The sequence below is a fragment of the Callorhinus ursinus genome, unplaced genomic scaffold (assembly GCF_003265705.2).
Source record: "Callorhinus ursinus isolate GAN/ISIS: 27379988/994484 unplaced genomic scaffold, GSC_fseal_2.0 scaffold2, whole genome shotgun sequence".
NCBI classification, from domain to species: domain Eukaryota; kingdom Metazoa; phylum Chordata; class Mammalia; order Carnivora; family Otariidae; genus Callorhinus; species Callorhinus ursinus.
In genome coordinates, this window is record NW_027397064.1 from 63,787,256 (window position 1) to 63,801,361 (window position 14,106).

Consider the following 14,106-nt stretch of genomic DNA (forward strand, 5'->3'; position numbering starts at 1 on the left):
AAGGTGTTTGGATCTCTAAGACTATTGCTGTTTCTTTAATGTTTGGAACAATTCAGTTAAAACCATTTGGACCTTGAGGCTTCATTGATGGAAGGTTTTTATTGGTGGATTCAACATCTTTAGAATTCAGATTGATCATTTTTAAACCTCTTAGGTTAGGTTGAACAGCTGTATTTTTAAATTTGTTCATTATATCTTATTTTTGAATGTCTGCAAGTGCTATAAAAATGTCTTTTTTTATGGCCCTGATATTGGTGATTTTATTTTATTTTCCTTCTATTAATGATCAATTATGCCAGGAGTTTATTATCTTAATATTTTCAAAGAACCAACTTTTGCCTTTTCTGGCTTCATTAAATGTTTTCCTTTTATCTCATTAATTAGTTTCTTCTACTTTCTTTTTGGGTTTGGTTTGTTGATCTTTGCCTAGCTTATTGAAATAGTATGTTCGGTAATGGATTAGTTAGCCTTAGTTCTGTTCTTATTCATTCAAGGTGATAATTTTTCTCAAGCATTGCTTTAGCTACCTCCCACAAGTTTATTATTACTCTGTTCATAATATTCCTCCTTTCTACTTTGATTGCTTCTTTAACCCATGGGTTATTTCCAGGCAGTTCTGATTTTCTTGTTATCTTTTTTTTTTTTTTTTGGTACCTCTTAATCCCTTTCACCTATTTTGCCCATCCCTCCACCCCATCCCTTCTGGCAACCACCAGTTCTCTGTATTTGAGTCCTTATTATCTTTTGGATATTGATTTCTAGTTTAATTCCACCGTGGTCAAAGACATACTTTGAACAATTCAATCCTTTGATATTTGTCAAAACTTGGTATCTGTCCTATATTATAATCAGTTTTGCTATAGGTTCCATGTGGATTTGAAATAATGTGTTTCTGGCATTACTGAATGCTTAGTTCAATATGTGGTAGTTAAGTCAGGTTTGTGAATTGATTTATCCTCCATCTTCTCAGAGCTTGAAGTAGAACATAGAGTACTTCACTAGTAATCCTGTATGCTTTCTAGAATACCGCACTACTTGCCACCTTTTGACCTAATTTTCATGTACCCAGAAGAGTTCTGCATTTTCCAAATAATTTATTAAATGTTTTGACTTTGAGCTTTAGCTAACAGTGGGGTGTGTGTATCTGTGTGTAAAATATTTCAGTAATTTGTCCAGTATGTCCAATTTTTTTATTCTAGTTGTGAATGAATTGAGCTTGGGCCATTTGATTTCTGTGATAACCATCTAAATTTATGATTTCATTACAACATGTCATCTTTAAAATGTTAATATCCTATCCTTAATTGTTGGTATGTTTTATCCTTATATTCTGATCCCATGGTAAGAAAATTATGCCTAATCCTAGGTTAGCTACCACTAGCTACAAAGAAAGTGTAGTTTCAGTAAATTTAGATGTTTAAAATATTTTAGAAGTGAATTTGGCCCATTTTACCTTTTTATGAATATTACTAGTCCCAGCTGCCCTGGTTACGTGAGTCCTTATGTTACACGAGCAGATATTTCAAGCAACACTAAGAAGAGGATAAACAGTATACATGGTTAGGCTCTGCCAGTGAACCAAATTTAATTAATTTTAAGTTCATATGTTACAGCACGGAGATTATTCATCTTTAATAAAATTTAAAGAGCCAAAAATTCTTCCCAATCGTTAACATTCTCTGCATTCTGATATCCAAAAAGATAAATCTTGAGTTACAGTTCAAACAGAAACTTACACATGTAATCATAGTTTTTGGTATTTAAAGGTCATTTATTCAGGAACCATTTATTGAGCCTAATCCCCACAGTATAGAAATTTAGGAGTTCCATCGTAGTATTTTTGCATAGTTGCTAAACATTTTAGGCAGTGTCAGAACTGCTACATTTAGGGAATCCCCACGTCTTAATTAATTCACTTTTTAAAAACTCCAGATTTCTGAAATTACTCCCCATTTTTCCATCTCTGTCATCTCTGTCACCTTTTAGCCCTGTCCAGCATTATCTTTTGCCCAGACTCCTCCAGTAGCCTCCTGCCTGATCCCTCTCCTCTTCCAATCTTGTTTCATTCCAGTCGGTTCTCCACAACACCAGTGTAATCGGTCTGAAAGGCAGACCTAATCTTGTTACTCCGTCGCTTATAAACATGTAGTAGTAACTGCTCTGTAGAGAAAACTGCCCTCTAGAATAAACAGCAAATTATTTAACAGACTTACCTGACATAAATTTTCTCTGTATTTCTAGCCATTTTTCCTTCTAATTCTTTGGTCAAACAATAGTATCCCTTACCTTCTTTCCTTCACCTGTAATTCCTAATGTCTGTACTCTGGTTCCATCTCCTTTCTTTTCCCAAACTCAACATGGATGTAACTACCAGTAATTCTTTATATCTCACTTCACCTCCAAGACTAGGTTAGGTCTCATATTATGTACTCCCATGGAAAGTGGTATTTCCCAGTCATAAAACTCCTCATAATTTGCTGTAATTATTTTATTATCTATCTTTCTGCTAAAATTAAAATTTCCGGGAGAGTAGGTGTAGTCCCATGTTTTGTGACCCTAGCAAATGCTTGTCTCATTAGTTTTCTGTGCTGTGTAGCAAATTACCACAAATTTTAGTTGATGAAAACAATACACGCATTTATTTTTTTCACAGTTTCTGTGGGTCCATATTCTGGGCATGTGTTAGCTGGGTTCTCTACAAGGTGTCAAGATAGTCAAGGTGTGGGGGCATCAGGGTGGCTCAGTTGGTTGAGTGGCTGCCTTCAGCTCAGGTCATAATCCCAGGGTCCTGGGATCAAGCCCCACATCAGGCTCCCTGCTCCACGGGAGCCAGCTTCTCCCTCTGCCACTCCCCCTGCTTGTGTCCCCTCTCTCGCTGTCTCTCTCTCTCTCGATATCTCTCTCTCTCTGTCAATTAAAATAAATAAATAAATAAATAAATAAATAAATAAATAAATAAAATCTTAAAAAAAAAAAAAGATAGTCAAGGTATGGCCAGGATTCGGTTCTTATCTAGAGACTTGTCTGGTGGAGGATCTACTTCCAAGCTTACATAGGTTATTAGCAGAATTCATTTCCTCAAGGCTGTAAGACTTAGGGCTCCAGCTTCTTGTTTGCTTCTTGTTGCAGATCCTAGAGGTTCTCACACCCTAGAGGTTCATCAGCACCCTGCCTGATAGGCCAGCTGATATGACTACTTAGTTCTTCAAAGCCAGCAAGGGAGAAAGGCTGTAGAATGAGTCTGCTAACAAGACAGTCTTACATGATGTAATCATGGGAGTGATATTCCATCATATTTGCCGTATTCTACTGGTTACAAGCAAGTTATAGGTCGCGCCTCACACAAAGGAGGTGATTATACAAGGTAGTGAAGACCAAGAGGTGAGGATCATGGGAGTCCTCTTAAAATCTGTCAACCATGATAGGTGCTTGAAATTTTAGTTGAATGACTGAAAGGAAACCATACATTATTTTAATTTTTTAATTACAGGGAAAAAATCACTTTTTGACATATTACATTAACCATCATTTCTGTGAAAATGAAATTAAATAAATCATATATAAATAACCCATATGCCATAAAACACTAAGAATTTTATGACTTTCTAACTTTATATATTTAAATAATACAGATTATTTTTGCTGCTTTCACTTAACATTCATTTGTGTGGATTTTTCCATTATGTCTATATAGGTCCATTTACTCTTTGTTAAATAAATGCATGAATGCATTAGTGGATGCTTATTTATACCTCAAAGTTAAATTTTATTGTGAAGGCCTAAAACATAGGATTTCTCTGTCACTTACAATTCATCATATAAAAAGTAATGTGATATTCTGATTTTTTAAAAAATATTTTATTTATTTTACACAGAGAGAACACATAGGCAAGAGTGGTGAGTAGGCAGAGGGACAAGCAGGCTTCCTGCTGAGCAGAGAGCCTGTTGCAGGGCTCGATCCCAGGATCCTGGGATCCTGACCAGAGCCGAAGGCAGATGCTTAACCACCTGAGCTACCAGGCACCCCTGAGAAATGTAAATGCATTGACAATCAAGGTTAACATAGTTATTGTAATAGATAATTAAATTTAGTTCTGATCTTTCTGGAATCCAAGGAAAACATAGGGAATGGTATCAATTCTTTAAGAAAATTTTATTGTGCATGAAAATGTTTCATAATGATCATTGTATCTACTTACAATAATTGAGCGTTCTTTCATGAAATGCCTTTTATAAGAAATGCAAAAGAATTTTGCGCAAAAAATCTGCCCTGATTATTTACCTTTAAGAAAATGCAAAGCATTTCTTTGCACCTGGGTGGCTTAGTCGGTTAAGCGTCTGCCTTCAGCTCAGGTCATGGTCTCAGGGTCCTGGGATTGAGTTCCACGTCGGACTCCCTGCTCAGTGGGAAGCCTGCTTCTCCTTCTGCTCCTCCCCCAACCCATGCGCTCTCTCTCTCTTTCTCTCTCCCTCTCAAATAAAATCTTTTAACAAAAAAAAAAAAATGCAAAGCATCACAAAATCTAACTTATAAATGTGTTTCTCTAGGAAGTTAAGCTAATGAGGTCTTGTCTGACTTTGTAGAGATTTAGTTGCTGCAGAGATAAAAATTAGACTAGCTAGAGAATGAATTGTATATCTTTTAGACCTAGGGTGACCATAGAATTTATCATTCAAGTCAAAATACTTTTGAAAGGGAAGAAGGCAGAATTAAGCTGGAACAACAGGTATAAAAGGTACTGCGAAACGGAAAGAAACGATCACTCTATTTAGACTGGTTTTTCAGAGTTTTTTGTCATTGTGTGCATATGTTCACCTGTGTGCAAAACCATGCACACCAATATTTACATATATAAAAAAATGAAATACACAAATGTGCACATATCTCTGTACTTAAAATAAGCACACATTAATATAACCAAAGTAAAACTTCCATGAAACAGTATTACCCTTGACCACATGCTATATACACCATTATTTTCTAATCTTTCCTCTTTCATTTCCAAAAGAATGCTTATTATGTTGCCTTAAATTAATTTTATGACCCGTGGTTCTGAAGAATACTCAGCTTTAGACCATCTTCATCAAATACCAGTTGTCAACCAACATTTTGACAGGAGTCCCCAGAAGGGCTCCCTGTGTGTAGCAGAATGTGTGGCAGATGGTGGGCATTTACTCTTTGTTAAATGAATGCATGAATGCATTAGTGGATGCTTATCTATAGCTCAAAGTTAAATTTTATTGTGAAGGCCTAAAACATAGGATTTCTCTGTCACTTACAAAAGGAAGGTCTCAGTGTTTCAGAAATCAAACATATAGGTGATAAGGCTGATACTCTTCCCCGTTTAGCAGCCTACTCTGCAGGAGTAGGCCCTGTACTCCTCTTGAAGGAGGCCCCTGCCTTCTTTCTGGGTTTCTGTATATAGCATTGGACCTCATATATACACCATCAATTGATTAGTCATTTCCCCGTCATTAGACATTTGAGTTGCTTTCAGATTTCTAGTTTTTTGTTGTTTCTTTTTTCTTTTTACAACAAATAACAGAGATTGTTTTTTCCTTATAATAGATAACATGTTTCCTTTTTTCTTCCAGTAATATCCATAATACCTTCCTAAGAGTGGAACAACTAAGTTCAATAGTCTGGTTAGTTTTACCAAGTTGGCATGTTTTGTTTAGTCCAGTCTAGAAAGATTGGACTCATTCGTATGCCATTAACAATATGTGGATGTACTTACTCTCTGAAACCTGCCAATATTTGATTTAATAATTTTTAGATACTAGTTTATTAATTTAATAAACATTTTACATTTCCACTTATTTACAGCATCTAGATTCTTTTTCAAATTTTTGTTTCATGGCTGCATTTCCTCCTTCATGAGCTTTCTGTACATAATCCTTATAACAGTGGGAAAAGACTCAGTAATGTTCTTCTACTTTGGTTGGAAAGATATGTGCACGCTGGCTCATTTGCAAACAAGCGCATGTTTAAGACCTTAATTAAGACATTTTCTTTGGATCAGGCTTTGTTACATTGAGGGCCAGTAATGCTTAAATAGATCTTCTGTACAATTATGCTGTGTGTGAATTATTGAGAATGGTTTAATTTATTTTCTCTTTCTTTTTTAAATTCTTTTTTATCCTCATTTTTTTTTAGGCTCGAGAATTACAAGCTCGGGTACTAAAACGTGTTCAGATGGAACAGCCAGACGCAGCTCCTGCACAGAAACACTTAGCGGCTGAAATTTGTGCAGGGATTGCAAAACATTCTGTTGCTCAGCGAGACTATGAAAAAGCAATTAAGTTTTATAGAGAGGCTCTTGTTCATTGTGAAACAGATAATAAGGTCAGTACCTTTATACAATTTCACCACCTTTTATTCCAGATGTCATCTGTTACATTGTTGCCCCAAATGTAAAATTCTTACCAGTTTATTTGTCAAAAAAGAAATGTAATAAAAACACAAGCCAAAAAATAAATATCGTTTCTAGAAATTCTTTGAAATACTTATATGATGCCTTAATAATGTTAGAGTTTTAAAGTTACAGAACAAGTGATATAAAGTAAATCTGTAAGGTCTTTGGTTTTGTTGATATTAATCTGTGTTTTAATAATCACTTTAAAACAATTTCTCCGTCTCGAATATCTGGATCTAGATGCTTCAGTTCACTTTACTAAAGTGCTGTTGTATACCTCTGCATTTCAATTGCTGTTTGTGCTGGATATGCAAAAAAAGGTGACTAGATTGAATCGCTTACCTCAAGTGGTTCAGCATGAGAATAATGTAAGGATAATACTGGTATAGAAAACTTTACAGTCTCTGGTTATGTAAATTAAAATCCTGTTACTCTTTCAGATCTTGATAGATTAATTTTTTTTAAAAACTTATATATGGCTAAATACTTCTTTTTTCCTTTTTTTTAATTTAAATTCCAGTTAACATACAGTGTAATATTAGTTTCCAGTGTACAATACGGTGATTCAACACTTCCATACGTAACCCTGTGCTCATCATAACAAGTGCCCTCCTTAATCCCCATCACCTGTGTCACCCATTCCCCCCCACACCTCCCCCCACTCTGGTAACCAGCAGTGTGTTCTCTGTGGTTAAGAGTCTTTCTTGGTTTTCCTCTTTCTCTTCTTTTTTTTTCTTTGCCTGTGTGTTTTGTTTCTTAAATTCCACATATGAGTGAAATCATATGGTATTTGTCTTTCTCTGACTGACTTTATTTCATGGTATAGAACAAAAGACGGCCATATGTTAGAATTTAAGGTTTTAAATTGAATATTTTAAAATGAATACAACTCAGATGTGAGGCAGAAGTAACCTTTAAGGCATAACCAAACAGGTACCTTGTTTAGTGGTGGCTGAGGGAGTTGGAATCATGGTTTGAAATCTGAAGCATACCTTAGAAATCATCTGCTCCAAGCTTTATATTTTTCAAACGGGAAAACAGGTTTAGAGAGGTAACAGGGACTTAGGCCCATCGTGGAGAAGCCTGGACCAGAATCTAATCCCTGATTTAAGACCAGTGTTCTTTTCACAGTGCTTTGTGTCTCTCTGCCTTTCGAGTGAGTTGCTACCTGTTTTTCCCCTTTTGTTCCAGTATAAGAGAAAGTAGAGCCGAACATGCCTTAGCTTTCCTGCCTCTCAGGTTTGGCATTTTTATTGCAATCAGTTTTGGTCAACTAAGGCGTAATCTGTGTCCAAACATTTTCCTTACTCACGTTTTATTCCAGATAGTTTCTGACTGATGTTGCCCTTTTTCTGTAGATACTGTTGGAGCTGGCACGATTATACCTGGCACAGGATGACCCCGATGCCTGCCTGCGGCACTGTACCCTCCTTCTCCAGAGTGACCAGGACAGTGAGGCTGCCACCATGGTCAGTCCGTGAGACTTCAGTGCCATAAGGGCCGTTGTGTTTTATATTCCATGGGGAAGTTTTCAGTTTTACCGGATAAAACTAATACTAGAGAGACCTAGCTCATGTTGGCTTTTGGAAGAAATAATATTTTTAACATTATTAGTTCATTTTACCAATAAAGACCAAGAGTCTTTTTGTTTTATAAGAATGGTAAACCTGGATCAGATCTTCACTTGCCCTGGCAGGCCTAGTTAATTTTTCTTTATGCCAAAGAGGATACTTGGTCAGGAGGAGTTCATGTGATAAAGCTATAATTTGCTAACGACTAAGTCTTAAGTTCTTACCCAGACATGCTGGACTCATTTAAAAGTTTCTGTGGGACTTTTGGAGTTTCAGAGGAAAACTTCGTATATCATTCTAAGATGGTGTGTTTCAGAGTTTTGCTTTTGCTTTCTCATTTTTGCCTGGGTTGAGGTATTCATTAGCTTTCAAACAGCTACATAGATGACAGTGCATGAGGTTCACTGAAAGTTATAACTAAAAAGAAATATAGAAAGTATCCCTTTTAAAACACACAATAAGAAAATCTCAGTAGATTTTGCTCATTTTAAATTCTTTTGAAATATTGAGGGTTTAAGAGTGTTTTGGTTTTTTTAAATCTTCCCATCATTTTAGCCAAGTCCAGGGAGGTATCTTTTCAATGATAACACATAGAGTGTGCAATTCCCTTCAAATTTCTGTTTTTAAAATAACCAGTTGGAACATATTTTCTGCTAAAAATAAAGTTTTGTGAACAGAGCGATCTGTTTCACATCCTTAATTATCTTCTGTTAGGCTGATATCAGTGCTAATTTGCTTAAGGTATACTTGAATTTTAAATGGCTCCTTTTTATAATCTTTGCCTCCCTCGTGTTTTTTGTATGTGTTTGCATAGCCGTAAATCTATCTGATAGGAAAGATGTGCTTTCTAAAACATAATGGCAATATTTTTAGAACCAACTTTTACCTTTATAGATGATGGCAGATCTCATGTTCAGAAAACAGGACTATGAACAAGCAGTGTTTCATTTACAGCAGCTTTTAGAACGCAAACCAGGTAAATATCCACTGATTATGTTTTTTTTCTAATGCATAATAGCCTCTTTTTGGCTATTATGGAAGCCTCGGCTGAATCCAGCTGTCTACTTAGTCCACACTTGCCCTTGAGCTGCAGAAATAGCTGTAAGGAAAATGCAAGAGCATGGACTGGCCTCGCCTTAAATGATGACCACAGACCCCAATGGGCCCTCAGATGCTGCCTGGCCATCCTGCTGTATTTCTCTAATGATTTCGCTCCCTCCAAGTACTTTTTACACTTCTCCTCCCTCCTAAAACCTCCAGTCCACTCTGCCCCTTCCTTGTCCTCAGCTAAAAATGTTGCCTCCTACCTGAGTAGGAAAATATGAGCAACTGAAAGAGAATGTCTACATCCACCTGTCACAAAGTCGGCCTGCTCCCAGCCATCGCCCTCCCCAGGTCTGCCATCCCACCATGCAGCCAGCATCTCCCCATGGGCCCGGGACGCCACCCCTCACCTCCTAGAGCGCTTCCCTCCTGACCCCTCTCTCTCCTGCACCACCATTGTTGCCCCTGTCCACACACAAACATACTAAATACGTTAATAAATAAAAACCAATTCTTAACTCTCCTCCCAGTGATGGCTCCATTCTTCTGTCTCCCTTTCTAGCAAATCGCCTCAAAGCTGCGTCCCCTTAGGCTGCTCCACTCCTGCAGTCCAGGGAAGCTGCTCCTGCAGGACAGCCAGCCAATTCTGTGCTGCGGGGCCCGCGTTCAGGTCTCAGCTCTCCGCCAGCGCGGCCTGCCCTCGTCCTTATTAGCACAGCTTCTCTCCGCCCTCAGGAAGGACTTTCTCCACTTGTCTACTGGGGTGCTAGGATGTCCTGGGTTTTCTGCTTTCTGCTGCCCCACCCCTTTGCTTGATCTGTTTTCTCTTTATGACCTGTCAATCTCAGAATGTTCTAGACCTTGGCTCTTGAACTTTTTCTCTTTTTTTATACATTATGCCCTCTGGGTGACTTCATGCAGGCCCGTGGCTTTACGTCCTGTGTGCGTGCTGGTGTCTTGTAGATGTGCATCTCCCGTCCTGCCTCACACACACCACTGTCTGTTTACGTTCCCACTCAGCTGTCCTGGAGGATCTCCAGCTTAACATGCCCACGGAGAACGGTTGATCTTTCCGTCCCTTCAAATCTGCTCCTTCTCCATTTCTCACCTCAGTAAATAGCAGCACCATTTACCCACTTTGTCGGGCCCTAATTCTTACAGTGGCCTTTGGCTCATCTTTGTCTGTACCACATGCCGCCTGTCAGCAGATCCCTCTTTGCTCTACCTTCAGGGTCCGTCTGGGATCCCATCACCTTTTACCTCCTGTGCTGCTGCCACCGGGGCTCAGCTGCCCATCATCAGCTCTCCTGTCGATTATTACTGCTCCGTTCTCGTAAGCACCCCAGTTTCTGTTCCTTGCCTCTGGACAGTTTAGAAATGCTTTCAGCTGAAAGGAGCAGAGCCTCCCCGCCTTGAAATTCCGGTGGCCTAAATAATTACGGCTTTTTGTCTTTCTCTTATGTAAAAGAAATTTAAAAGTAGGTTATGCAGGGAGTAGCACGGAGGTTCCACAGTATCATCAGGACACCTGAGTCCTCTGCCTTTTTCTTCAGTCGTCACCAGCCTAACTTCCATTCCGAGGATCACCTCATGGTCCAGGATGACTGCAGCTCTAGCCTCAGTGTTCCAGGACCTGGATGGGGAAGAAAGGCTGGGGTAGGGGTGGGCCAAAGGCATACCTCCCCAGTGAACCCTTTTTTTTTTTTTTTTTTCTTTAAAAAACTCCTTTCTAAAAGCACCTCCATGGCTGCCAAGATGGTGGGTAATGTCATCCTTTACCTGAACCCAGGGCCACGTCGTATAAAGTCAGAATTCTGATAGTGAGGAAGAAAGGGATAATAGATATTAGGTAGGCAACAGTCTGAGCAGGTTAGTGCCCAGAGACTTTAGAGTTGCCCTTCCCCCGTCCTGGAATATGCTTCTCCCAAACAGCCAGGTGGCGGCTACTTCCTTCTTTCAGGACGTGGCGCCAGAATGCCACTTCCTGAGAGCACCCTTCCGCGGCCATCCTGTATCAACAGCGCCTCTTACTGCTCTCCATCTTTCTGTCTTGTGTTTTGTTGTTTCATATCACCCTTGTAAAACAAAACAAAACAAAAATTATAAATCACTGAAAATAAGCATCAAGTGGCCAGGAAGTTTGTCTTCGTTGCTGTTTCCAGGATTTAGAACGGTATCTGGCTGGTTCGGTGCTCAGTGAATGTTGAATAGAAAGAAGAGTGGAAGGAGCAAAGGAAAGGAGCGAAGGGAAGGAAGGGGAAAACAGGAAGGGAAGGTAGAAACAGTAATGTGCGTTACTTACGTTTTTACCAAGGAGAATTTGAAGTCCCAGAGGAGCCCTGGAGCTGTCATTCGGTTCTTGTAAACCCTGACGCCTTCGTGGCGGGATGATGCGGGCGATCAGAGCTGCCTGGCCCGGGCGGCGTGGACACACGGACGGCTCTCCTTCAAGTAGGGCGACTCAAAGCACCAGGTGTCCTCTCCGTGTTGTACTTACTAACGCTTGTACCTTTAAAAAGTTTGAATTTGAGAACAACGCTTTCTGCTTACGAATAAAGTACCCCTAGCTAGGGTCAAGATTGAGAGGAAAAAAGTCCTGTCTGTCTGTATGGTCATATCAACATTTTTCTTTGTATCATTTTTATTGTCTTTTTTTAAATGTTCTCCCACCACCGGATTGCCTCAGGCCATGCGGTTGTTTCTTGGCCTCGTTGGCCCCAGCCTCTGCTCGGTGTTCATGACATCAGCACCTTACCTTACCTTTTCTACTCGCTAGGGCTCCAAAATACAGGCCTGGCCTTCCCGCCCAGTTGCCCAAAGTGGATTCTTGCTTTCTTTCAGCCTAGTTATTTTTCTCATGCTTTCCTCTCCTGGGTTCCAGACTCAGTTGTGTCCTTTTCTTCTTCTCTGAATTGCCTCTTAAGGGGATGCACGTACTACTGACGTTCTGCCTTAAGCTGTTCGCATATTGTAGCACTGCCCTCTGAGACAGTAATTCAGCCTGGCTTCTTTAAAAACACACCTCCCCTCTTGCAAATCTTGTAAGCCATTGAGGACACTAGTGTGTGCTCACATGGAAGATTTGAAGAAGCCCTCATCTCTCATGTGAATTTGGTCTCAGCCAGGCAACTTAGCATCAGCAGTCTTTTAAAATAAATAATAGTCAAATTGGCGTAGTCGACTGGAAACTTTGGACTGACTGTTTATAAACAAAAATTATTTGCAAGTTTATCAGTGTAAGGATCTTGTACTCCAGAAATATCAAATATCAAAGGACATACATCCACACCTCCCAGTCTTTGCATGTTTCTTTTTCCTTTTGCCTAAAGTGTACTGTGCCTGCCTTCTTCTTCTTCTTCTCTGTCTTTCCCAACACATAATCTGAAATCTACTCACCCTTTGCCAAAAACAAAAGCCTATATCTTACTGCCACCACCTACGACGTTTTAAGATGCCTTATGTGATGCCTCGATTTGCCTGAGACTGGGGGATCTCCTGCACAATGCAGGACTTCTGATCCTAAAAGAAAGAAAGTCTCAACAAACTGGGATGAGTCGATCACCCCATTCCTGGAAACTTCTTCCATACCTCTTTAGCTCTTTTAGCGTTTTTCTGAAAATACTTATGCATACATTTGTCTTCTCCATGAGACTGCAGGCCCCGCATGTTTGTGGGCATCATGTCATACACGTCTTACATCCCTGGTGTCACACACATTGCCTGACATGTAGGTGGTGCAGAAGAAATGTTAATTGGTTGCATGGACCAATGAATGACTCAAATATCTAGTCATTTAAAAATGTAAAATGTTAAGAAGATTGTTACTGTCTATGTCATATTTTATGTAGTTTATGCTTTATTCCTAATAGGACTCCATTCACAGATCTGTTTTATCAGAATTACGTATCTATACTTTCTGCATGAATTATAGGTCATCCTTAGCAGTACATGTTATACCTTAAGTTAATGCTGTATTTTAGCTTACTTCAGAAATGTACTGTCTAATTTGACTTAACCCAGCTAGTAGAGAATCCTTCTTAGAGATAGAATTACTCTTCTCTTGACAAGTGACACTTCTTCTCTCTCAAAATCTCCACATCATCCTGGGTTTTCCTTCCCCGACACTAACTGCTGAACAAGTCCCATCGGTTCTGTGTGCTGAAGAGCCTGCTGTCATATGCAGGCTGCCCTCTCCTAGCCCCTGGCTCGAATTAGGGCCACTCTCCCCTCTGACCCAGGCGGTGCAGTCCCCCACTCACCTTCCAGCCTCTCATTTCTTGCTGCCCCACACCTTCATAGGATTATCACATCACTTTTATAAATCAGAAGCTAGTCCTTTGCTTAAAAAATTAGGATGGCTCTCCAGGGTACAGTCTAAAATCACAGCATTATTTTGAAAAATAAGATGGCCCTAAATTATTGGTCCATTTGTATTTCTCAGCCCTCTTCCTCCACTTTTAATATCTAGTAACCTTGGACTTAGCAGCACTCCCCGGGCTCTGCTGCTCCGTCCCTGCACACACCATCTGCCTCTTGGAATGTCTCTGTGTGGCTGGCAAGATCCTCCTCTTAGCCTTCAGGCTGCCCACAAGTCTGATTCTGTACAAAACCTCCTCCAGGCAAAGTGAGGAATTCCGTGCGTTGTAATTCCCTAGCACTTTATTCCTGCTGCATCACATCACACTGTATTTTGATATTTTCTCACTATCCATCAATAAGTATGAGCTATGTTTTTTTAGAATGTAATACATTTCAGTTTTCAATGGATTCCTTAAGTACAGAAATTTGCCTGCTGTCAAATTTCATGTTTAAGTAAGAGACAAGTTAATGTAATTTAATCTATCAGTGGTGATGATAATTTAATAATACATTTCAGTAATATTAGAAGGTGATAATTATTACCTGGCCTCCCAAGGTTGACTTTAGATAATATTAGCAACATCATGCATCGCACATATTAGTAATATCATACAAAAAAACTTTGGCCTGAAATTTTAACCTTTATGTCCTGCCTAATCCAATACAACTTCTAGATTCTGTGACTTTATTCTAGGTAGTTATCCCTAGTTCCTATC

The 14,106-nt window shown here is 39.3% G+C and overlaps 1 protein-coding gene across 4 annotated transcripts in view; it reads left to right on the forward strand.

The window, feature by feature from the left end:
* The window catches only part of TTC21B (tetratricopeptide repeat domain 21B), a 74,034-nt gene that overhangs the window by 40,295 nt on the left and 19,633 nt on the right, over positions 1-14,106 (forward strand). For all 4 annotated transcript variants that reach the window (XM_025853692.2, XM_025853694.2, XM_073883030.1 and 1 more), the window contains exons 20-22: positions 6,158-6,346; positions 7,775-7,885; positions 8,882-8,963. In XM_025853692.2, the coding sequence (XP_025709477.2) occupies positions 6,158-6,346; positions 7,775-7,885; positions 8,882-8,963 (382 nt within the window). The remainder of the gene's footprint in view (positions 1-6,157; positions 6,347-7,774; positions 7,886-8,881; positions 8,964-14,106) is intronic.